Raw genomic sequence first — 26,260 nt, 5'->3', positions numbered from 1 at the left:
ACATGTCAGGGCTCCTCAACACAAAAGACAGTGTGGTGACAAAATAAGCATGAGTTTACATAGTGAGGCATGGAATACCCCTCTTTGCCCAGCTATTGAGAGCATTCAACACAAAATTGTAAAGTTACTGGTATTTTACCTTTGCTGCTATTTCAATTATTGTCTATCATATTATATATTATAACATATCATTTAAAGTTTTAAATCAAAATGAAAGGCTTCCATCAATCTGAAGTGATTTTTTTTGAAAGATCACTTTCACTGAAAATGTTTAAATATCTGGATTTCATTCCAAGTCCAAATGAAAACAAATTCGGAGATCTCAAAACCCTTCACAAAAACAGAATTTCTGTCCTCTGCCCAGTTAGAGTAACTGGTAATGTGTCTGGATATAAATTAGAAAAACAACCTGTTTTATTTAGATACTTAAATGAAATAAACCCTCAGAATGGAGACTCTGCTAAGCTTCTAAAGAATTCTTCCTCCATTAGGATACTGAGCACAGTAAATCACTAAGAAAAAAAAGCTTTACATGATCAGAATGCTCCCAGTGGTTGAACACACTCTGAGATGGGGAAACTATTACTTAGTAGCATCTGACTAGTCTTTCCACAAGGTACCACATATGCAAAAGTACTACAGTGGGCAGTTTGAGAAAACATATGGCTAATCCCTTCGGAATGCAGTCATGGTGTGATAGCCACTATTGGGAAATTTGTGCTGCTTGTTGCCCTTGTTGAAACTGTAGAGATGGATAATTTAAATTTTCAAGGCCACTGATCTAGAGCCTTTCCCAAGCACTACATCACCACTGAGAAAAAAGAACCACACATATTAAGAAGTTTCACCACTTTTCAATTCCTCTTATTTTCACTCTCCTTCCTTTGGAATGCACAGCTAGATTCCCTCAAAGCAGTGGAAGAGATAAGAGGAAACTGGTTTATGGGTACTCAGTGCCTGTACCCAAATGGATTCATTTTAATATATTTTTCCTAGTGGGTACAATAACAGTGTATCAAAATATAGCTGAATTTCTTTTTGATCAGTGCAATATTTTGAATTTTCACATGGTTGGGGAAAAAAAACAGCATGCAAGTGCTGTAAATTATTTGAAAAGTATGATTTTTTTAAAATTAAAACTGGCATTTCTCAGTCAACCACTGGCCATGTCATATAATAATCTTACATTGCATCATTATTGCTAGCAGCAATATTGAGAACAAGCCAAGCTTGTCATCCTAGTCTACTGATTTAACAGTATGAAAAACAGCATTCCTGCTTAAATCCTTCACCTTTCACTCAAATATTAAACAGAAGGGCAATATTTTCAAGGTGAAGTGTAACAGAGCATAAATAAGGTGCTAAGTGCATTTCAGTGTGTAAATCAAATAATTACATGTCTAACTGCTCATTTGTCCTTACAAATGTGAGATTTGTGTGAGTGCAATGTATGCATCTCATTGAGATCAGCGTTGACAGTATGGCCCTCCAAAATTCCTGTGATTGCTAAACCAGTGTTAAAGCAGAAAGGAAATGGATGAACAATCTGATTTTGAGCCTGGATATTTAATTAGAAGATCCAAGGCTCTTTACAGTACCGATTGCACAGAAATCAATCACTTCACCCACTAGTGTAATTATCTATTTTTCAAATGGTTCAAGGCCTATACTCCGTTCTGTACCAGCCACACTCTGTAAGTATTGTCTTCTTATCATATGAATTTTCAGAATCCTGTGTTGAGCAAAGCAAGTGAAGGGTTTTTGGTTGTTGTTGGTTTTGTTTCCGGTTGTTGGTTTGTTTTTTTTTTTGGGGGGGGGGGGGAGTTTGCTTCATCTTTCTAGCACATTTTTCCTTATCAATACATTTCTAAAGCCTTACCATATACGAAAAATCCTTTCTACATGAGGCAGCTTCAACTATCATCAGCACCTCGTATAATTATATTACCTCTTAAAGACCCCGGGAAATGCCACTGAAAGGATTGACTACCATGAAACTTTGATACAGTTAGAACTCAGAAGTCTGCAAAGGCTTTTAAAAAGAAAGAGAGAGCTCCAGAGCTTGCTTTGCAAAATTGTATGTTGACAGACAGGCTTGGCCCTTTTAATAATCACACAAACTGATTCATCATTTCTTTTCCGTTTCACAGCTAGAGATGGATCTCGAGTTAGAAGTCAATGTTTTTTTAGCATGACTCTTTGATGCAAGATAGTCATCTGGCAAATGTGTGATTAGGTGGGTTTCCTGGATTGTTTTGTTTTTCCTAGGTGTGTAAATCCTCTTGAAATGTTGTTTTAGACCCATATGATTTTAGTCAAATGATATTGTTTTAATGGGGATAGCAAAGCATATCCCTGAATGCTAAATCCAAATAATGTAAAATCATTCTCAGTATTTCCAACCAAAATATGATACCATATTTGTATGCTGTTTGTGAAGGTCAGTCACAGAAACATACAGCACTAACTTGTAAGAAACAGTTATATGTAACTGTATAGTAGACATGATAAATATTCCCTCTTGAGAGCTAAAGATCAGCTGCGTAGTGTAGGGCAGACTTTTTTTTTGCTTGGGACTCCAGAGTTAAGAAAAGTATAACTGGAGGTTTTGCATTAATGACTTGTCCAATTTGATTCTAGCATATTTGAAAACCAAACAATTGTTGCTGAGTCCGAAGAATGTTTTATTTGAAGGATTATCTACTCAAGGCTCTATTTTAAAAATCCCTATTCAGGGAAAACATTTGTATAAATACAGTCCTGAGAGCAGCTTTAACAAGACTTCCACTCTAGGTAGTTTTGAGTTAGTTTGCTCAGTATTCTTTGAAATAAAGCCATCTATCATGATCCATTTTGAGTGAAAGACACCTTTATGGCACATTTGATAAATGAAATCTCTAAATAATTGATACGTTATGTCTGAAAAAGAAATAATCTGTCCCGGAGCTGGAATTTTTGAATTAGAGTATAACCTGATAATATTTAAATAATGGAGGATAAGAATCAAGACTTGCGGGATAATTCAGAATACAAAACAACCTACAGTTACAGTAGATGAGCTATCTTTTTTTTATACTTGCTGAACAAAGGCAACATGTTACTCGGTATTATCAAGCCCCATCCCTTCTGCACAATGATTGAAGGGTTGGTCCCATCATTATCTGACATTGTATGCTGTGATACCAGGCAAAAGGAAATGCCTCAATAATGAAAAGGATACCAGTGTGGGGTATATGATCAGCACAGCACATAAGTAGTAAGGAAACATGTTCCAAAAAAGATTTTGAGAATTAATTGTGCCAAATATTATAATGTAGTAAGTTTATGAAGACAACTCTTTAACATTTCAAAATACAAATTTTTACGGTCACACATCGCTAGAGTCACTTTGATGACTGCCATTAGCAGATCGGTAGGTAGCCCACTACAGTCTCACTGGCACTGGAACATGGTGGAGATAAAGAGGTGGATTGAATTCCACTGATCTAGGTGGAGTTTTGACACAAACTGACTTAGAATCATAGAATCATAGAATATCAGGGTTGGAAGGGACCCCAGAAGGTCATCTAGTCCAACCCCCTGCTCGAAGCAGGACCAATTCCCAGTTAAATCATCCCAGCCAGGGCTTTGTCAAGCCTGACCTTAAAAACCTCTAAGGAAGGAGATTCTACCACCTCCCTAGGTAACGCATTCCAGTGTTTCACCACCCTCTTAGTGAAAAAGTTTTTCCTAATATCCAACCTAAACCTCCCCCGCTGCAACTTGAGACCATTACTCCTCGTTCTGTCATCTGCTACCATTGAGAACAGTCTAGAGCCATCCTCTTTGGAACCCCCTTTCAGGTAGTTGAAAGCAGCTATCAAATCCCCCCTCATTCTTCTCTTCTGCAGGCTAAACAATCCCAGCTCCCTCAGCCTCTCCTCATAAGTCATGTGTTCTAGACCCCTAATCATTTTTGTTGCCCTTCGCTGGACTCTCTCCAATTTATCCACATCCTTCTTGTAGTGTGGGGCCCAAAACTGGACACAGTACTCCAGATGAGGCCTCACCAATGTCGAATAGAGGGGAATGATCACGTCCCTCGATCTGCTCGCTATGCCCCTACTTATACATCCCAAAATGCCATTGGCCTTCTTGGCAAAAAAGGGCACACTGCTGACTCATATCCAGCTTCTCGTCCACTGTCACCCCTAGGTCCTTTTCCGCAGAACTGCTGCCTAGCCATTCGGTCCCTAGTCTGTAGCGGTGCATTGGGTTCTTCCGTCCTAAGTGCAGGACCCTGCACTTATCCTTATTGAACCTCATCAGATTTCTTTTGGCCCAATCCTCCAATTTGTCTAGGTCCCTCTGTATCCTATCCCTGCCCTCCAGCGTATCTACCACTCCTCCCAGTTTAGTATCATCCGCAAATTTACTGAGAGTGCAATCCACACCATCCTCCAGATCATTTATGAAGATATTGAACAAGATATTGACTTCTGACTGTATAGGGGTTAGTGAAGAGCAGAAGGGAGGAGGCCATAATGTAAACTAGCTTCCTGAAGGACTAAGGAAATAAGCTAAGCTTGTGAAAGTAACTTGCAGTGGAGGGGGTGGGGAAATGGCACATTTTATTTTAGTAGAGCTAACCCCTTTGGATTACAGAGATCATGGTTTGGAGTTTCAGCTTCACATGCAAAGTTCAACCACTGAATGGCGTATTCCACCAGTTAGATACACCTTCCTTGGGCTGGCTTGACAACAGATAGCAACAAAACAGTTGGGAATGAGAGTAGGATTGTATATGTTTGCACTGCTAAGGGAAGGAAAGAGCATATGATGTACTATGATGCATTGTCTATGTGAAAAGACACTGAGTTACTCTTATTGTCCAAAAATAACAAGGAGTCCTTGTGGCACCTTAGATTCTGACAAATTTATTTGGGCATAATATTTCGTGGGCTAGAACCCACTTCATCAGATGAATGGAGTGGAAAATACAGGAGCAGATATAAATACATGAAAAGATGGGAGTTGCCTTACCAAGTGTGAGGTCAGTCTAATGAGACAATTCAATTAACAGTAGGATACCAAGGGAGGAAAATAACTTTTGTAGTGGCCCAAACTGTCCAGATCACAAAGGGTCTTCCCATTAGCTCACCTTGCAGAGTTTCTACATCTGGCCCAAGAGTGGCCCAATTTAAAACAATTCCATGGAGTAAAGAGCTCCATTAATTGACCACTCCGGTGTCTGACCAGCAGATGAAAAAACCAATGAGCCACTTATCTAACAATGGGGGGAAAGTTAAAGACCCCACTTCAGTCAGCACACTTGGAGGAGAAAAAAACATTAGAATTACTGTCTTTCTTGGCCCTCTGGTGTTAAAATGACAATAGTACATTGGGGATCCATAAAAGGAAGTTTAAAAAATATACCCTCCCAAATGTTATATGTACAGAGAGAGAGAAAGAGATTAGAGACAGAGATGGATTGATTAGACAAATAAAAGTTAGATACAGGAAGAGAAACATATCAGCAAAAGAAACAAAATCACCATCACCTTTTTATCATGTGATCTGGTACATGGTATGAACTGTGACTAGATCATAGACTTCAAGGGCCTGGGCAAACACATTTCTCTTGACCACTTGAACAATTAAATGTCACTGCTTAAGAAATGAAACAAGGATTGTCTTATTTTTCTAAAAATGCCTTTCAGAAAAGCCAGACAATCCCTTGTTTCACCTCCTAAGCAGTGATATCTAATTATAAGCAGATGATACTTGCTCAGCTTGTGTTCAGTAGTGACTATCATGACAAATAAATGTCTGTGTTGGATATTGCAGAACAGCATTTCTTGGTGCAAGAAGTGTAGCTCTAAGAGTATGTCTATACTTCAAGTTGGAGGTACAATTTCCAGGTCAAGGAGATATCCCTACACTAGCTCTGATCAAGCTAATGTGCTAAAAATAGAAGTGTAGCCACGATGGCTCAGCTAGCCACTGTATGTACCTAGTATCTCCAGTGGGCTTCTACTAAGGGCAGCTAGCCCATCCCACCATGTGTACCACCACAGAAACACTTTGTTTTTAGGGTGCCAGCTCAATCACAGGTAGGGTGACCAGATGTCCTGATTTTATAGGGACAGTCCTGATATTCAGGGCTTTTCCTTATATTAGCACCTATTAGCCCCCCCACCCCACCCCACCCCCGTCCCGATTTTTCACACTTTCTATCTGGTCACCCTAATCTCAGCTAGGTCAACTATGTCTCCTCAAACTGGAAATCATACCTTCAGCTCAATGGTCAGACATACCCCAAGACTTTTTACCTAAACTGGCCTGATCTTGTCAAGAATTATATGCTAAAAGAAAGTGATTTATATAATTAAAACCTAGTTCTCTTGCACCTCTCCTTATAAAAACATTAGGTTAAAAAATGTTAATAATGATAGCTGGAACAAACTTATTGGCAATAACAACAACTATCTTTGGGCTAGACTGTGACTTGATCTACAGACCTTCACATGAGTAATAACCCCTTTCCCTTGTGTGGGCTACCAGGACTGGGTGCCCTGGGCTTTGTAGGTGCTGTGTGCCTACTTACATCCTCCTGGAGCTGGTATGTGGAGAATGTGTGTCAGCCCACCCAGTTGAACTGGTACAGGAGGATGTTGTAATTAGTTGCTGGTAAAGGCCAGTAGCAAATTACTCTCCTCCTCTCCCCAAAATGAGGGAGAAGCAGGGAGGGAGCTGTACCTTAGAGTGGTGCTTGAGTCACAATACTTATCATGCCTATTTGGGGTACAACTTACACACCACCCTTAGTCAGGCTGTGCATTAAGGCATAATCTAGTACACTGTAGCCTAAGTTATCTGAGCCCGAGACCCAAATCCTGCCTTAGAAAATCTAATTTCTACTGATATGGTATGAACTTGCTTTCACCCTTTCAGAATGTGCCGAGGTTACTATTTTCAATAGAAAGGGTGATAACTAAGGTCTTCTCTCTCAATGCTAGTGTCATTTCAGACAATACCTTCATTTTCTGATGACCCTATCATAATTTTCTACAAACTCAATTTTATGTATTGGGAATAAGGTACATAGAACTAGAAAAAGGTAGAAATTCCAAAGAGTGTTACCAAGATCCATTCCTAAAATGGAATCACCCTTGATTTGCATCATATGAAATCAATGCTCAAGAAAAGGCTGGACATCCAAGATTTCAATAAGAGAAGTTATAATCTGCAATCAATGAAAAACTTCAATCAAGCATTAGCGAGTTTTTAAAAATGTATTAAATGGTTTGAAGAAAAAAATTCAGTTTGTATCTGTTAAACGTGGTGTGACTTTCAAATATGCCAACCATTATCTGCTAGCCTACCATTAATAATACTTGACCAGGGGTAAAACTCTTAAAAGGACCTATTGGTATGTCTACACTGCAAACTAAGCCCATGCGCAGAACCAGGTTGAGACCAAGCCCTGCTTCCATCCACACACAAATCAGTTTGACACAGGTCAGCAAGAACTCAGGACCTGGGTCCTAAGACCTTGCTAGTAGATGTGCCCAATTCCTGCTATGACTTGGGTCCGAGCTCTGTCATTTTGCAGTGTGGATGCTGTTCAAGCCTCAGATCCAAGAGAGAAGGTCTGGACAGTGCAGTATGAAGACATTAACGTGGCTCTGGTCCAATCATTTACAATGCAGTGTGGACGCTCAAGTGCAGTCTTGGAAACACTGAGTCCACAAGCGCAGGTTTACAATGCAGCGTAGACATATCTTAAGTGACATATAACCCTAAATCCCATTTTCAAAGATGACTTAGACTCTTAGGACCACAAGTCTTATTGAAAGTTAATGGGACTTAAGCTCCTGTGAGCCAATTTTTCAAAGGTATTTAGGTGCCTCAAGGTGAGATTTGCAAAAATGTCTAAGCAGGTTAGTTGCTAACTCCCACTGAAATCAATGGGAATCTTTCTAGTGACTTTAATACAAGCTGGATGCTGGACAAAAATTTCAAAAGAGTCAATGGTACTTAGGCTTCTAAATCACAGGTGATTTAAAAATTTAACCCTTCATTCAAAATTAAAGTTGTCAGTTGCACCATTGTCTTCAATGGTTGTTTTGTACAAGTAAGGACTGCACAATTTGGCCTTCATTGTGTAATCAAAACTTAACACCAGAGATTTGTCATGGTCTTAGAACTGTGAAAATCTAGCCCTTTGAAGCTTGCCAAAGAACATTTTAGACAGTATGATATAAACTGCAACTCCCATGGGAAGAAATATTTTCTGCAGGGAATTTTTGTAGAAACTCAGAAGAAGAAAGTCTCACATATTTTATACAACACTAATGGCCCTGAAGAATAGTAGCATATATAACCCTGAATAGTCAGCCTACAGTATTTATGTTTTGAAATATTCACAGCATTAATGTCAGGAAAATCTTAATTATGAAATGTTCTTAAGTAGAATGTGCTTGAATACATGAGGCAATTTTCATGCTCCTGAGCAAACACTAACCTTCTGCTCCATAAGCAAGGTGTTTGTAGGGATTGCTGCAAAAGCCTTGTAGCTTGTCTTGATCTTGTATTGCTAGAAGGGGTAAGCCAGAAAGCAGGAATGGGAATGAAAAAAAAAAAAAGGTATGATAGAATTAAAGCTAATTCTACCAGTCTCATTGACAAGTTATCAATAATAAAGTGATTACCTTTGGTTTGAAAAAGTTATTTCTTACAGAAGAACTACATGGGCTTCACTCCATGGTGCTATTTTCATGGTTTTACAAATATTTTTTAAAAAACAACCATATGAATAGTTTATATGTAAGATAAGTAGAGCTGAGAAACTTAGCAGCACACAATTTCTTCAATTAACTTGGGAAAGTATCCATAAAGAATGCTGTTGGGTTTTTGGTTTTGTTTTTTTTTTGTTTGGTTGGTTTTTTTTGTTTGTTTTTTTTTGGGGGGGGGGGTGTTACAAGTTTTGTTTTTATTTGAAATGACTTAGTGGTGGACTGTGCAAACCTATTCCTGCCTATCTATTTCTCATTAACTGTCCACTTCAACTGTGGCTTCCACATGGAAGCTAATGGAAGTTTTGTCATTGATTTTAATGAAGCAGACTCAGGCCCCTGTTGCCTGGATATTTGCTATTTGTGCTATGTGGACTGGTCAACTAACACATGTGATATTGTTTTGATCACTGTCTGGGCAACTCCAAACCAAAGAAGACCTTCCAAGACATCTCTGTGGACCCTTCCGTTGTAAATAGTTGTGCAATATTCATAGTTTTGCCAACCTCACACCTCCAAAAAAAAATCCTAAGTCAGGCCCTCAAAAATCATGAGATTGGGTTTAAATCATGAGGTTTTTTTAAATATATTTTTTTTAATTTACCAACTGGTTTAGGAGCCTTTAGAGTTCATACTTTCAAGCTTTTCTCTGCAACTATGAGAGCCTGAAACTTACTTTTTTTAAAAAACGAAAGTTCAGATTCTCATATAATTACATGATTTCAAGAGCTGGGGCTTTTAGCAAAAATACCATATTGTGAGGGATGGAACCACTGTTCACATAATTATTTGTGTGTATGACTAGATACTTAAATGACTATTTGTGACATTTTCCCTTCTCACAAATATTCTGATGAACAAAATTTCACTTGCATGAATAGTCCAAAAAAAAAAAAAGTATATAAAAAATGATCACAAATACCACCAAAGTGAATGGTCAGTTTTCCTGTGAACAAATGTGAATGAATACTTTTTGGCCGTGTTCATCCAGTTCTAGAAATAAAGTAACAAAATTATCTACTTTGCTTTTTCCACTGTGTTGCACTGGAGGCAAGTCAATTATTCAATGAAAGATTGTATAATATGCTTTACTTTGGGGTTCTTCAGTTAATAATTTTTCCTGCCCTCATGAGTGTCTAATCTCTACATAATTTATTTCTAGTAATAAGCTTTTTCTTAATCCGCCTCTTCCAACAAGAATACTATTGTACAAAAATGTTGTGACATTTGCTCCCTAACAGGGAAGAAGGGACCGAGGGGGGAAAAAAAAATGAAAGAAAAAATTACTCTCTTTTGTCATGATCTTTGCTTAGGTTTGTCACAGCTGTTATATATGGCCTTGATCCTGCAGTTTGCTACATCCACAAGTGGGAAATTGCAAGATCAGGGTCTATATTAGTTAATGGTAAAATTTTCAAAAAGCATTTAAGAACATAAGAACCGCCCTACTGGGTCAGACCAAAGGACCGTCTAGCCCAGTATCCTGTCTTCCGACAGTGGCCAGTGCCAGGTGCCCCAGAGGGAATGAACAGAACAGGTAATCATCAAGTGAGCCATCCCCTGTCGCTAATTCCCAGCTTCTGGCAAACACAGGCTAGGGACACCAATCCTGCCCATCCTGGCTAATAGCCATTGATAGACCCATCCTCCAGGAATATATCTAGCTCTTTTTTGAACCCTGTTATGGTCTTGACCTTCACAATACCCTCTGGCAAGGAGTTCCACAGGTTCACTGTGTGTCGTGTTAAATACTTCCTTTTGTTTGTTTTAAAACTGCTGCCTATTAATTTCATTTGGTAACCCCTTGTTCTTGTGTTATGAGAAGTAGTAAACAACACTTCCTCATCTACTTTCTCTACACCAGTCATGATTTTATAGACCTCAATCATATCTCCCCTTAGCCGTCTCTTTTCCAAGCTCAAAAGTCCCAGTCTCTCCACATCTGGAAGCCATTCCATACCCCCTAATCATGTTTGTTGCCCTTTTCTGAACCTTTTCCAATTCCAATGTATCTTTTTTGAGCTGAGGCGACCACATCTGCACATAGTATTCAAGATGTGGGTGTACCATGGATTTATATAGAAGCAACATGATATTTAGTGTCCTATTATCTATCCCTTTCTTAATTATTCCCAGCATTCTGTTTGCTTTTTTGACTGCCACTGCACATTGAGTGGATGTTTTCAGAGAACTATCCACAATGACTCCAAGATCTCTTTCTCTAGTGGTAACAGCTAATTTAGACCCCATCATTTTATATGTCTGGTTGGGATTATGCTTGCCAATGCATTATCAACATTAAATTTCATCTGCCATTTTGTTGCCCAGTCACCCAGTTTTGAGAGATCCTTTTGTAGCTCTTCACAGTCTGCCTGGGTCTTAAATATCTTTCATAATTTTGTATCATCTGCAAATTTTGCCACCTCACTGTTTACCCCTTTTTCCAGATCATTTATGAATATGTTGAATAGGACTGGTCCCAGAACAGACCCCTGGGGGACACCACTATTTACCTCTCTCCATTCTCAAAACTGACCATTTATACCTACCCTTTGTTTCCTAGCTTTTAACCAGTTACCAATCCATGAGATTCCTCTTATCCCGTGGCAGTTTACTTTGCATAAGAGCCTTTGGTGAGGAATCTTGTCAAAGGCTTTCTGAAAATCTAAGTACACTATATCCACTGGATCCCCTTGGTCCATATGCTTCTGACCCCCTCAAAGAATTCTAATAGATTGGCGAGGCATGATTTCCCTTTACTAAAACCACATTGACTCTTCCTCAACAAATTATGTTCATCTCTATGTCTGACAATATTGTTCTTTTTTATAGTTTCAACCAGTTTGCCCAGTACTGAAGTCAGGCTTACAGACTTGTAATGGCCGGGATCACCTCTGGAGCCCTTTTTTAAAATTGGCGTCACATTAGCTATCCTCCAGTCATCTGGTACAGAAGCTGATTTAAATGATAGGTTAGACTAGAGTTAGTAGTTCTGCAATTTCACATTTGAGTTCCCTCAGAACCCTTGGATGAATACTATCTGGTCCTGGTGACTATTTGCTGTTTAATTTATCAATTTGTTCCAAAACCTCCTCTAATGATACCTCAATCTGGGACAGTTCCTCAGATCTGTCACCTAAAAAGAATGGCTCAGGTTTGGCAATCTCCCTCACATCCTCAGCCGTGAAGACCAATGCAAAGAATTCATTTACTTTCTCCACAATGGCCTTATCGTCCTTGAGTGCTCCTTTAGCACCTTGATTGTCCAGTGGCCCCACTGGTTGTTTAGCAGGCTTCCTGTGTCTGATGCACTTAAAAAAAATTGCTATTACTTTTTGAGGCTTTAGCTAACTGTTCCTCAAATTCTTTTTTGGCCTTCCTAATTGTATTTTTACACTTCATTTGCCAGAGTTTATGCACCTTTCTATTTTCTTCACTAGGATTTAACTTCCACTTTTTAAAGGATGCCTTTTTGCCCCTCACTGCTGCTTTTACTTTGTTGTTTAGCCACAGTGGCTCTTTTTTGGTTCTCTTAAATGTGTACCCCAAATTAAAAAAACATAGTAAGTTGAGCATCTATTATGGTGTCTTTATAAAGTTTCCACACAACTTGCAGAGTTTTCACTTTTGGCACTGTACCCTTTAATTTCTGTTTAACTAACCTCCTCATTTTTGTGTAGTTCCCCTTTCTGAAATGAAATGCTACAGTGTTGCACCGCTGTGGTGTTTTTCCTGCTACAGGGATATTAAATTTAATTATATTATGGTCACTATTACCAAACAGTCCAGCTATATTCACCTCTTGGACCAGATCCTGTGCTCCACTTAGGACTAAATCAAGAATTGCCTCTCCCCTGGTGGATTCCAGGACCAGCTACTCCAAAAAGCACTCATTTAAGGTGTCAAGAAACTTTATCTCTACATCCCGTCCTGAGGTGACATGTACCCAGTCAATATAGAGATAATTGAAATCACGCATTATTATTATTGAGTTTTTTATTTTAATAGCCTCTCTAATCTCCCAGAGCATTTTGCAGTCACTATCACCATCCTGGTCAGGTGGTCGGTAATATATCCCTACCGCTATATTCTTATTATTAGAGCATGGAATTTCTATCAATAGAGATTCTATGGTACAGTTTGATTCATTTATGATTTTTACTTCATCTGATTCTACGCTTCTTTCACATATAATGCCACTCCCCCATCAGCCCGACTTGTTCTGTCCTTCCTATATATTTTGTACCCCGGTATTATTGAATCCCATTGATTATCCTCATTCCACCAAGTTTCTGTGATGCCTATTATATCAATATCCACATTTAATACGAGGCACTCTAATTAACCTATTTTATTAATTAGACTTCTAGCACTGGTATATAAGCACTTTAAAAACTTGTCTCCTTTTAGCTGTCTGCCATTACACGATGTAATTGAAAAGGACTTTTTTTATTTGAATGTTTCTGATCAGACCCTGCCTATATTTTATCATTTTCCATCCTCTCCTCCCCACTAGGACATACAGATTCTTTATTAATAGATCCTCCCCTAAGGGATGTCTGAACCATGTGTTTCTCCACACCTGTCGGCTTTCCCCCAGCCCTTAGTTTAAAATCTGCTCTACGACCTTTTTAATGTAAAGTGCCAGCAATCTGGTTCCATTTTGGTTTAGGTGGCGTCCATCCTTCCTGTATAGGCTCCCCCTTTCCCAAAAGTTTCCCCAGTTCCTAATAAATCTAAACCCTTTCTCCCTACACCATCGTCTCATCCAGGCATTGAGACTCTGCAGTTCTGCCTGTCTAACTGGCCCTGTGCATGGAACTGGGAGCATCTCAGAGAATGCTACCATGGAGGTCCTGGACTTCAATTTCTTACCTAGCAGCCTAAATTTGGCCATTTAAATGACTTAGGAGCTTACATCCATTTTCAAAAGTGACTTAGGAGCCTAACTCATTGATTTTCAATTAAACTTTAGACAGCTATGGGTCAGAGTTGTAGACGGTATTTAGGTACCTAAGGATCGAGATAGGTGCCTAGTGGGATTTTCAAAAGTTCCTACATTCCTAACTCCCACTGAAATTCCTAGGCACCTAAGTCACTTTTGAAAATGGGAGTTAGGCTCCTGCATCATTTGAGTGGTTTTGGAAATTGTCTCCAATGTCTGTATAGTGCTTTTAAAAATACAGCCCATATACTGTGAGAAGGGGGCTGTTAGCAGCTATAAACAGAGAGCCTTTGGGCAGCCAGCACCCTCATCACTTAGGATATGTAGGGCACTGGGTAGTTAGAGTAGGAGGGAATTAAGTAGTTTACGGGAATCACTTGCACCTGTAGGGAATCTGATAAGCTACTGGAGTAATTAGCTGACCAGCTGGATAGCTCAGAAAAGAAAGCAAGCAGTATAAAAGGCTGAGACCCATTGTGCTGTATCTAAAGCACCGGGCAAGAAATAATAATAAAGACACTTGGTGAAGGTACCTCATGGAGTGTGTGCACTGTTGAATCACTGGGAGAGCTTACCAGCCAGGGTTTCCAGGGATGGAGGTGGACCAAGCTTACATGTATACATATTGGTATATACATATATAAAAAGCTAAATATGCAAAACAAAAAAACCTTCAGTATTCTAGGCACATCTTTTTGCACCAGCAATTGCACATGTTTTGGTGTCTAATGGTCTGAATGCACTTGCAAGTCAGATGGGGCATCTAAATAGGGGCATCTAAAGGTCTAACTGCGCTCACATTTCATTGCATGTGCACAATTGTATGCACAAGACTAAAAGCTGATATGAGGCCAGGATACAGTCAGTGTCATAATATACAAAGAAGCACAAACACATTAAAAAGGACTGCAGTCCTCCTATTAAAGCAAGTAGCATTTTGCTGTTGACTTCAATGGCAACAGATTCCAATTGAAAAAAAATAAGTAAAAAAAGGAAAACAGATTTGTAAAGGGAAAATCTATAATTAAGTATAGTCCAGTCATGTAATGTATTGTGACAAACCACCGGAGAGAAGATACTCAGAGTTAAATATTCTTCATTCTCCTTTAATTCATTATTCCTGACACTTACACATTATTCTCAGCTTTCTGTAATACTTGGGCACAGTAAAGTAAATGAAAGGCAGAGTGAGAGATCTGAATTTTAAATTACTGGGTTTAGCTCTTATAACATTGGGTGGGGGGAGAGGATTTCAAGCATACTCATTAAAATGCAAAAGTCCAGGAGCAAATGGAATAATTGCATGCCTATTTGAATGTTAAATTATTTGATATTCTCACATAAGCATAGGTTGTGTGTAAACATATGTGGAAATTGTGGGCAAGCTAATTTCATTCCTTGAGACTTTAACCTTCAGTGTTATTATAAAGCACAGTATTTTTGTTCTGTTTAATATTTTATATATATATAATCTACATACACACACACAAAATGACTAAAGCTTAAAAGCGCTGGTAAAAATTGTGCAGACTCTGTTACTAGAAATTGTATCAATCCTTTTTGACCAACTGGTCTTTCATTAAAATTATTATGGATATTCCCCTGAGATCATAATGGCTTCTTCAAAGCCCATGCAATCTTTGAATTGTTCTACATAAAAACAAAAATCTGCAAGTCTTAAGCATATACAGCTTTATGCATAGGGAGGTCGTCCCCTCCCACATTTCGGGGAGAGACCCAGCCCTGCCCCTTCCTCCCAAGGCCCTGCCCCTTCCGGGGCGGGAGGAGGAGGCAGAGCTGGCTCCGTACCGGTACGTGCTCCATTTTACTTTCACCCTTGATTTAAGCACAAGTAGTTGCTTTGATGCTGTATGATTAAATATGACCATTTATATCATTGATATTACCACTGTTATACAATTACAACAAATCTTGTACCAAGTATGTCACGTAAGGGGTCAATGGAAAAGTTATGATTTTCTAAGTATTATTATCCTGTTTATATGCATCTTTGTAGCTGAAGTTATGAATATTGGCTATGCATTGGTATCTTATACATGTGTTGTATTCTTGGCTAGAATTTACATTAGAGCGAGACAGCTATGTGTTGATGGCCCATTAAGGGCACTTCACCCTAACAATGGGCCATAGAAGAAACTCATCCTGCCCCATAATCCTTTCCTGTGGATGCCTCAGCCAGAATATGGACAATGGGTGCCCATCTGAGTCATCAAAGCATGTAAGGGCATGTGATATGTTCATGTGACCCTGGACTCCAACTTGGGCCAGTAACTTTCCATGCACTGAGTGAGCTATGAGCTTCATTTGAGACAGTAAATTTCCAGGCACATGGCAGAAAATATAAAAGACCCCCTGAGATATCTCTATTGTCCATGTTTCCTGCCCTGATTCTCTGGACTGTGGATTTACAACTAAAAGGAGAACTTTTGAACTATGGACTGAGGAGCTTCCAATCTTTTGGAAGTCACCAGAGAGACTTTACAAACCAACAGTCTATTCCATCACTGCTACAAAGATGCTACACTGATATAAGGATTTTGCAATCACTTGTTTGTATATGATCTATTAACCATTATTAACTCTCTTCTTCTTTTCTTTTATTATTAAACCTTTAGCTTTAGTTACTAAAAGGTTGGCATCTGTGTGATTATTGGGTAAAATCTGAGTTATATATTGACCTGGCTAAGTGGCTGATCTCTTGGGGTTAGAAGGACCCTACAGTTGATGAAAATGGTTTTCAGCAAACACTTATCATATAGTCCAGTGTCTGGGTGGTAAAACCAGGGCTGGAATGCCTATGGAGACTGCATTTTTGACTTCTTGTTAACACTGTGGTGAGTCAAATGTTTACTTTTGTTACTGGCTTGGTATAACATAATGATAGAGTAATGACCAGTTTGGGGTCATCTGGCACTATTTCTCAGCAGTTTGTCCTGAATTTAGTATCTTCAGCTGTGACCCACTGAGGCAAGGTGATAGTTGCACAAGACTTTTCTTTCTGCAGGGTTGATGCTGAGAGGCGCTGAACACCTGAGACTTCAGTGAGAGCTACAAGTGCTCAGAACCACTCAGGATGGGGTTTTTGCAAGCTCTTATTCTCACAGACTGGGATCACAAAACAAGAAGAGGGCCAGGTGCAAACAGTGCTACTGAGACCTGTTTCTGAAATAGAATTATCATTCACCTGTGAAAGCATGGTTCAAGAACAGGTCATATATTGCCAAGATATAAAGATGAGAAAATGCTTAACTTGCATGTAGTGAGAAAATGTGTTCATCTGCAAGTGATTAAAATTAGGAACACGTGTATTAGATGGTTGAAAGAAAATAATGCAGTTAGTGCCTGTAAGTTGCAGGTTCAATTATTACCTGCCATTCCACAGTTATTAAAACCTGACAAAACTGTTTAGATTGTACAGTGAGGGCCACTATAAAAAAAACCAGACAATAGAAAGAGCTGGGGGTGCTTTTTTACAGGTAGCCGGTGCTTGTGAAATTTAAAATATGTTTTTTTCTTTTAATGGATGAATATGGTATCCATTAAACTAAGAGGATTGACTTCAAGCAAGTATAGGGCCTGATCCAAAGCCCACTGGTGTCAACCAGAATCTTTCCAGGGACATCAATTAACTTTGGATCAGGTCCACAGTTCAGACAGGTGACAGCCCTACATTGCTGTGTCAATGCACCTGCAGTAAATCCTGATTTACATCACTCTCCTATCCCAGTCCTCAGCTACGCATAAGTAGAGCCTGCCAACTACTAAATTACATGCTGTTCTTTGTAATATGGACAACTGGCAATTCAGCTGAGCCCACCACAGTGAGGGTATCATTCTGCAGCCTTTCCATGAATACTTCTCCTGACTTCAATGGGACTACTCACCTGAATGATGCCTGCAGCGCTGGGACCTACTTGTTATCTGTGACCTACGGAAAGATTTGACTCCAGGAGTGAAGTCCTAGCTCAGCTGGATTCAATGGCAAAACTTCCGTTCAGCGGATCTAGGGTTTCACCCTAGGTCTCTAGAGGTGAAAGACTAGTTTTATTTCCAGAATGGGAATATACAGGATTGGGATTATTATCCCCCAAGAAATTTTGTGGGACATACATGAAGGATGGTCTGTACCACAGGTGAAAAAATATGGTCTTCAGAAGAATCTGTGGCCACATCCAGCAACACACTTAAGCATATATGTAATTTTAAGCACATGAATAGTTCTGTTGATGTCAAGCTTTCAGGTGAAGGATATGAGACCAGCAAGTCAATGGGACCACTCACATGCTTAAATCATATACATGTGTAAGCATTTTGCTGAATCATATCTTTTAAGAGAGGAGGACAGAAGTGCCAATGGCAGGGATGATTTAAAGATATCCAGAGAAGGGCTGAACTGCTATAGAGGGAGTCATTTTCCCCATATTCCTTTTGATTCAAACACTAATTCATTATATTTATTAGAACATGGTGCCCCAAAATGAGCTGCACACTTCACAACACATACAAGATGGTGTAACATGGTTTAGATATTGTTTTAATTTTTCCACCTGAGATGTTCTCTCCCCCTTTCTCTGCCCTTTTTCTCACAGAGACTAGGTGGGTGAGGTACAGTGTTCGCAATCCAGTTACAACATGGTTTCCTGGATCAAGTTGCATCAGGTAGAAGCTCCTAACAGCCTTTAGCATGTCCAAGAAGTTGTGACAATTATAACTAGCTCAAGCTAGTCAAATTCAAACTAGAAATACAGCACAATTTTTATCAGTAATATTTACCAATAATTAACCATTGGACCAACTTCCCCAGAGATATGGTGGATGCTCCATCACTTGAACTCTAATCAAGAAAGGATATTTTTCCAAAAGAAATGATCTTTTGCAGCCACAAATTACAGGCTTGGTGCAGGAATCTCTGAATGAAATTCTATGGCCTGTGTTATACAGGTTCTCTTCTGGCTTTAACATCTATGAATTAATTAATGGTCGATGACCGTATCAGTTCAACACTTCCCTCCCCTGTTTTCACCGAGTTGGCCCAAGAGCTCCACAAGCTCACTGGTTTGGTAGGCCTTTGCTCATTTGTTGATGCTGGTTACCACTCTCTCTCAAATCTTCCTCTTTTTGTAAGGCTTGAGGTGAGACAATACCAGCAATATGTGGAGTCCACAGGTCTCTTTCTCCCCAATCTGTTCGATTTTAGCACTAAGTACTGCACAGAGACTGTAGTGACTGATTATTACTGCATGGTGTAACAAACTGTATATTTGAGTATGTACAACGTGGCTGAGTTAACACTGAAGGAAAAACCTTAACTTTTGGAATGTGCTGACTTTTGAGTGCTTGATTTTTCAGCTTTATTGCTGCATCACTGCTAGTTTTTCATTTATTAAAATGAATCTTTACTAGCTGACATGCTTTCCACACTCCTGCCCAAACTGTTTGGGTACCACAAAATCGAAGGAATAATGCTTTCTCATCAGCAGAGTTTGGTTTACAGAAAAAGTGTCTTAATGTAACATGACAGATTTGGGTGATGAGCCATTTATGCTGCTGTTAATTCAACAAAGACTTGCTACAAAAAGGACAGGAATTATACAGAACATATTGACCAGATTTAATTTTTACTGAGGGGAAATGTCAACTTTAATGCAAAATACTGATTAAAACATTCAGTTGCCAGCTCTGCTTTTCTTTTCTTTCTGATTGTAAGGAATATACCATGCTAGTTATATATATCCCCTTTGTACCCATGGAGGAGAGGGCAGGGTTTGCCACACAGAGTGTAACTGATGGGCCTCTTACTCACTCACAGATACAGTGGAGTATAATTATTATGGGGATCATGTTGAAAACTTATATTTCAATGTCAAAATATAAATGAGAATGTACAGAAAAAATATTTTTAGCTACCATGCAATGACAAATTTCAATAAAAATGCTGTCTATTTTTTGAGTAAAGTCAGTAGTGACTTCATGGCCTCTCACTCCTATTGTTTGACAAAAACTAGGTCAGACCCAGCTTTGCAGTGGGTCTAACATTCTTTGCCTTAATTCTCTCCTTGCTTATAAAACACTTCTTTACCAAGATCTCTAAAGCCTGTAAAACTCCACAGAATAGCAGCTCTCTCAAATTTAGGGATGGCTGAGCTTGTCTAGTCAAATTTCAATCACACTCAAATATCCTGAGTTTGAAAGTTTGACTTGAACATTAAAGAGATCGTATTCTGCTCACAAGAGAATGTGAGTTGTAGAGGAAATCTATGAAAGCTCAAGAGTAAACAGTAGTTGGTCCAGTGAAAGATATTACAGTAATTTGATAATTACAGTAATTCGATAAAGTATGACATCATTCCGAAGATCGTAACTATATTTCAGCTGTAAGAGGAGAGCCGAGGGGTAAGAAAGAAGAGAAATAAAGAAAAATGGAGAGCGCAGAATCCTGGCTAAGGAGGACAGAAAACCATGAACTCTATTTGCTTCTGTTGTCATCTTTTCTTTTGTGTTTTCTAGCTCCCTTAGTTCTCACATGTACACATCTGTTGCATCCTTTTTGGCCCACACACTTTCCCTTTCTTCCCCCCTCCCATTCCTTCTTTCTTACTCCACATCAAGCATTTTAAAAGTCACTGATGTCTAAATCCTCTTACAGCAATTCCCTTTACTGCTTGTCCTCCCTCTGGTGGGACTCTCCCCCTCTTCTTATGGAGGGCAAAGAGCAGGAGGCAGAGCTGATTCAGCAGAGTGCAGGGCAGACATATTTGAAGCAGCAAATGCAGTTGGGGTGGGTTCTTTTTTCGTAATACAGAATTTACAACATTAAGAATTTACAACACAGAAGCACAAGAATCAAGTCAGCACTTTACCAACCAAGTTAGCAGAGGTGAAGTATCTATAGTGTAGCAGAGAGACAAGTGGATCGAGGGAATATCTTTCATTGGACCAACTTCTGTTGGTGAGAGAGACAAGATTTCAAGCTACACAGTGCTCTTCTTCAGCACGTGGACACAGCAGAATGAGGCAAAAGATTAGGACAGAGCTGCAGAAGAGTTGGGATTTTAGCCAAAACTGTAGCAGGCTGCCAGGACTGGGCATAATAGCAGCAGAGATCAACAAGTGAAAACTGAGAGAACAGATAGATTCTTTCTCTGCCTCACCTCAGCTGATATAAATCAGTGCACTTCCATTGTTTTCAATGGGGAACTATGCTGACTTACATCTGCTCTCTTAACTTGCACAGAATATGTTTAGTTATTAATATTATATCCAGCACTGTTTTACCTGAGTTTTATAACAATTAAAGATAATCAAATCTATTGCCAAACAACTGCCAACAAGTCAATCTCCACCAGCTCCTCCTCCCACCCACTGACAATATCTTTTTACACTACAAACTCTTGACATGGCTGCTTCCATAATGTAAAACATGCTGTTAGTAACATGTGATGTTATGATTTTGTATTTACACCATTAATACAGTAAGTTTTTCTCTTTTAAAACAATTACCCAGTTGCTTAATTTTACTATGTAAATTTTTGTATGAAGACAAAGGTCTATTAGAAAATAAGCATGCAAGACAAGTACCTTGGGTTTCAGGCTTTCATGATCAGGAGGCCGGGAAAAAGACTTAGGTGAACTCAGCTCCCTGGATCTTGACAACGGTGTACAAGGTGACTGGCCTGGGACAGGAGATCTACATGGTGTTACTGATATAGTGGGCAACTGCTTAGGTCTTGCAGCTGATGAATAAACTCTATGTTTTGGGTGTAGTGAGGAGGAATTAAGTTGTGGTGAGTGGGAATGAATATTATAGGGTGGGCAAATAGGCGATGTAGAAGTAGCAGGTGACGAAGACCAATGGGTTGAGACATTTGAAGGGGTAGGGGAGACAGGATTCAGTTCCTGAGCAGACATCTGGGATGAACCTGCTTTTGATTTATAGGTTGGATGCATAAGATTTGGAGAAGAGGAGGAACATTTTTCTAGGATAGGGGAGACTATGCCTTTTTCATTGGCAGGAGAGGATAAAGGGTATGATTTACAAGTGAAAGTGGGTGAGTAGGTGTGGACTCTCCTAGACTTTTCAGGCCTTTGGGGTTTGTGGACAGGGTAAGGCAATGGTTTTGTAGGAGAAAGTGCAGGGTGAAGGGAAGAAGAGTGTCTCGGGACAGGGGGCGGCACTGAAGGTGATTTGGGTTGTAACAGGGGAGACACAACTGTTTTCCTATAGGGAGAAATGGTGGATGACAGAGGATATAATGAGTCAGGAGAAAGTGTTCTGGCATGAAGGTGCTTTTTAGGGGAAAGGGATCTAGCCCGAGTAGAAATGGGCTTTGAGGACAAAGGCACATGAATGGGTGAGTGAGACAATAGCGAAGGCCAATGTTCCTCTTGGCTTGGAGAGTTTGACTTAATAGAAAAGCTTGAGGCAGATTTCTTAGGAGTAGGGGGACTTGTTTTAAACTTTTGATCTACTGTGCATGTTGAGGAGCAAAGGGAGTTAGGAGAAAAGGTAGGGGGACAGGATGCAGGGGAGAGTGGTCTTTGCTGAGATAGGCCTGACTTCAGAATAGCAGTTAAAAGGGACAGTCTGGTTGGCAGAGGGGATCTAATTCCTGACTTCAGCAGATTTCCACTAGATGACATCCTGCTACAAGGCTCATTTACACTACATATGGTTGAGGAGGAACCATAAAATGGGGAGGACAGTGGTTTAGGACTAGGTGATAATGAATGTGCTGTGATATGGACAGGGGTGGCAAAAAATGTGTTAAATTTCTTAGAAGAACAGGGAGATACAGACTGATCTGGAGAACCTGGCATTCCTGCTGAATTGGGAAAATATGAAACTGGAGTTGGACTCTTGCTTGGATCTGATGATGCTGTGAATTCAGACGTATTGTAAACATAGTTAGGCATAGCAATATTTGGCATTTGAAGGTTATTGGAGAATTGAGTACTGGAAGAAGGGCTGTTTAATACAGATGGGGATCTCTGGGGCATGTAAAGAGGTGAACTGTGAGCAGTAGCCTGAAAACACGTAGATGAATCTTGTTTAGAAGACCTAGCTGCAGACTGCCACTTGTTATAGGATTCTTCCAGAGAAGAGGCTTGTTTCGGGTTAACAATCTCACATTCTACTTTCAGTTTAGTTGGAGAAATTAAGCAGGCAGCAGGTGGTTTATGAGAAAGATGATCAAAAGTAGAAGGAGAAGTTAACTGGGAAAAAAAGAAAGAGAAATGTTAAAATAGAGTGAGATGAGGGAAACTGTTAAAATCTTACATATTGGTTGCATGATCATGCATAAAGTATTTATATTAGTACTATATTGTGGGCTAACAGCACCAGGGTATCTTAACTGGCAGTAACACAGCCTGGTGGGCTGCTTTCTAATGAGACAGGATTCAGAACAAACAACTTGTGCACTTAAATTATTTTGATGGAGATTTTGTTTTGCTTACATAAACAAGTTACCACTTCTTTAGGTTCCAGGCTATTGTGTTTCCCATTTAAGCAAAAACTGAAGTAATCATGCTGTCAGTAAGCATATGATGCAACTAGAAGTTATGGTCCCCAACCACACACACACACATATATATGATCACTGATCACAACAATAGTTACATTGGTGTGAGAGCAGAATGTGGCCCTGTCAAGGTTCCTCCCCCACTCTGAACTCTAGGGTACAGATGTGGGGACCTGCATGAAAAACCTCCTAAGCTTATCTTTACCAGCTTAGGTCAAAACTTCCCCAAGGTACAAAATATTCCCCCCGTTGTCCTTGGAGTGGCCGCTACCACCACCAAACTAATACTGGTTACTGGGGAAGAGCTGTTTGGACGCGTCCTTCCCCCCAAAATACTTCCCAAAACCTTGCACCCCACTTCCTGGACAAGGTTTGGTAAAAAGCCTCACCAATTTGCCTAGGTGACTACAGACCCAGACCCTTGGATCTTAAAAACAATGAACAATCCTCCCAACACTTGCACCCCCCCTTTCCTGGGAAATGTTGGATAAAAAGCCTCACCAATTTGCATAGGTGACCACAGACCCAAACCCTTGGATCTGAGAACAATGAAAAAGCATTCAGTTTTTTACAAGAAGACTTTTAATAAAAAATAGAAGTAAATAGAAATAAAGAAATCCCCCCTGTAAAATCAGGATGGTAGATATCTTACAGGGTAATTAGATTCAAAAACATAGAGAACCCCTCTAGGCAAAACCTTAAGTTACAAAAAAGATACATAGACAGAAATAGTTATTCTATTCAGCACAATTCTTTTCTCAGCCATTTAAAGAAATCATAATCTAACACATACCTAGCTAGATTACTTACTAAAAGTTCTAAGACTCCATTCCTGTTCTGTCCCTGGCAAAAGCAGCATACAGACAGACACAGACCCTTTGTTTCTCTCCCTCCTCCCAGCTTTTGAAAGTATCTTGTCTCCTCATTGGTCATTTTGGTCAGGTGCCAGCGAGGTTACCTTTAGCTTCTTAACCCTTTACAGGTGAGAGGAGCTTTCCCCTGGCCAGGAGGGATTTCAAAGGGGTTTACCCTTCCCTTTATATTTATGACAGGCCCTAAATATCTATAATATATTTAGTGTCCAATTCTGTTCCTCATGAAATAAGGTCCTACACAATGTGAATAAGGGTGATAGAATTCAAACCGTCTGTCATCAAAAGGATTACCTCTTGTAATGTCATAATTACATATGAAAGATATCTCCCTGCACTGAAAATACAGTAGAAACCCACTACAATTTATATGACTATGTATGGATGTCCTTAGTCAGGCAATGATTTTCCTGAGTAAGTACTTCAAGATTTAGTCCATATGGTTTAGAATTTGTCAGATAACGAGTTGATATGTTGCTTGGTTTGCAACTAAAATAAAAACTAGTCTTTGCAGCATACCACACTTGAATAACTACTGCTGTATTACATTTGTGTCAGACAAATAAGGAGGAGGGGGTTTGCAGGTTCTTGTTCAGTTTTTATAACAAACAATTTCTACACATTACTCATCTACTTTCAAATTTTAACAAATACTTCTAAATAATAATATTATCGGAGGGTGATCGAACATCTTTTATTCCAGACAGTCCTGAACCATTTAAAAAACTTCTGGCCTGATCTTGCGTCCACTGAAGTCAATGGAACAACTGCCACTAGCTTCCATAGGAGTGAGACTAGGCCCTTGATATACAGTGAGCACCATTTCTATTTTCTCTTGATATTGCTGAAAATAATTAAATGAAAACATAATGGTTAAAACTAAGTCAGCAATTTCTAACAGGTATTGTATTTCCTTTGTTAAGTACAGGAGAAAATGTGACACTGTGTGGTAACTATTGTTCACTTTTAAAAGGTGACCACATAGATGATGTGGTGAATGTGTACATAGATCAAGTCACACTCTACTGAAATGTAGCTTCATCTCAGGTTGACTGCATCAGCTGCCAACCAACACATGAGGATTGCAAGGAAGAGCAGAATCTGTCGAGGAAACAGAAAGAGCGAATACAAGTACCGGCAGGAACATGGAATTTGCTCAGGACGCTAGAGCTAAGACCCCATTTCTTACAGCAGGGGTTCTCAACCTTTTTCTTTCTGAGCCTCCTGCCCTTCCCCCCCCCACCCCCACTATAAAAATTTCACAGCCCAGCTGTGCCACAACAACTATTTCAATGCATATAAAAGCCAGGGCCAGCATTGGGGGGGGGGGGGAGGGAATAGCAAGCAGGGCAATTACCTGGGGTCTCATGCCACAGGGGGCCGCATTAAGCTAAGTTGCTCAGACTTTGGCTTCACCCACAAGTGGCAGGGCTTGGGCCCCCAGGCTTTAGCACTGCACCTCCCGGCTTTGGCTTTCTGCCCTGGGCCCCAGCGAGTCTAACACCGGCCCTGCTTGGCAGACCCCCTGAAACCTGCTTGAGGCCCCCCAGGGGGCCCCAGACCCCGGTGGAGAACTGCTGTCTCACATAAAGTATATTTGGACCTTTAAAGATTAGGAGCCTGATTCATTATAGCCTCTTTACACCACTGGCCTGAAAGTGGGGGTAGATGTAATTTGCTCCTACTTCAATGCCTCTCTATAGTACCAAAGCTGTAGGAAGTGCCTTTGTATAAACAAGAATCAGGTCCTAGAAGTGGTTAGGTCCTCATTTTTAATGTCTCATGCAGCACCTCCTGTAGCACTGTGCTATCACCATATTAAGGAATTTGTTCAGTGGCAGTTCAGAGGGAAGAATGTATCTGGCATTCTGATTGCTTCTTACTATTTTTATCATCTATTGAGCAATGGACTTGGCAGTTTACAAACATAAAACAGTATGTCCCCTACTTCAAGGATCTTACAGTCTAGCTGAAGCAACACTGAACTCTTTGATGGGCACCTTGTTTTTTAGATTTCTCATAATTACGTTTATAACTGGGTTTTAAATACACACACCTATGTATATATATACATACACACACACACACACACACACACACACACACAGACTATGACCTTGCAAA

The 26,260-nt window shown here is 39.7% G+C and overlaps 1 protein-coding gene across 11 annotated transcripts in view; it reads right to left on the bottom strand.

Moving 5' to 3' along the window:
* The window catches only part of MLIP (muscular LMNA interacting protein), a 179,377-nt gene that overhangs the window by 81,098 nt on the left and 72,019 nt on the right, over positions 1-26,260 (bottom strand). For 8 of the 11 annotated variants that reach the window (XM_075126469.1, XM_075126463.1, XM_048845266.2 and 5 more), the window contains 2 exons: positions 21,322-22,956; positions 8,507-8,578 (listed from right to left, as the gene is read on the bottom strand). The exons of 1 other annotated variant lie outside the window; for it this stretch is intronic. In XM_075126469.1, the coding sequence (XP_074982570.1) occupies positions 8,507-8,578; positions 21,322-22,956 (1,707 nt within the window). The remainder of the gene's footprint in view (positions 1-8,506; positions 8,579-21,321; positions 22,957-26,260) is intronic. 2 more of the 11 variants (XM_075126464.1, XM_075126470.1) reach the window with 2 other exon arrangements.

The sequence above is a fragment of the Caretta caretta genome, chromosome 3 (genome assembly GCF_965140235.1).
Source record: "Caretta caretta isolate rCarCar2 chromosome 3, rCarCar1.hap1, whole genome shotgun sequence".
In the NCBI taxonomy this organism is placed as follows: Eukaryota; Metazoa; Chordata; order Testudines; family Cheloniidae; genus Caretta; species Caretta caretta.
This window is presented reverse-complemented; position numbering and strand designations above follow the sequence as displayed.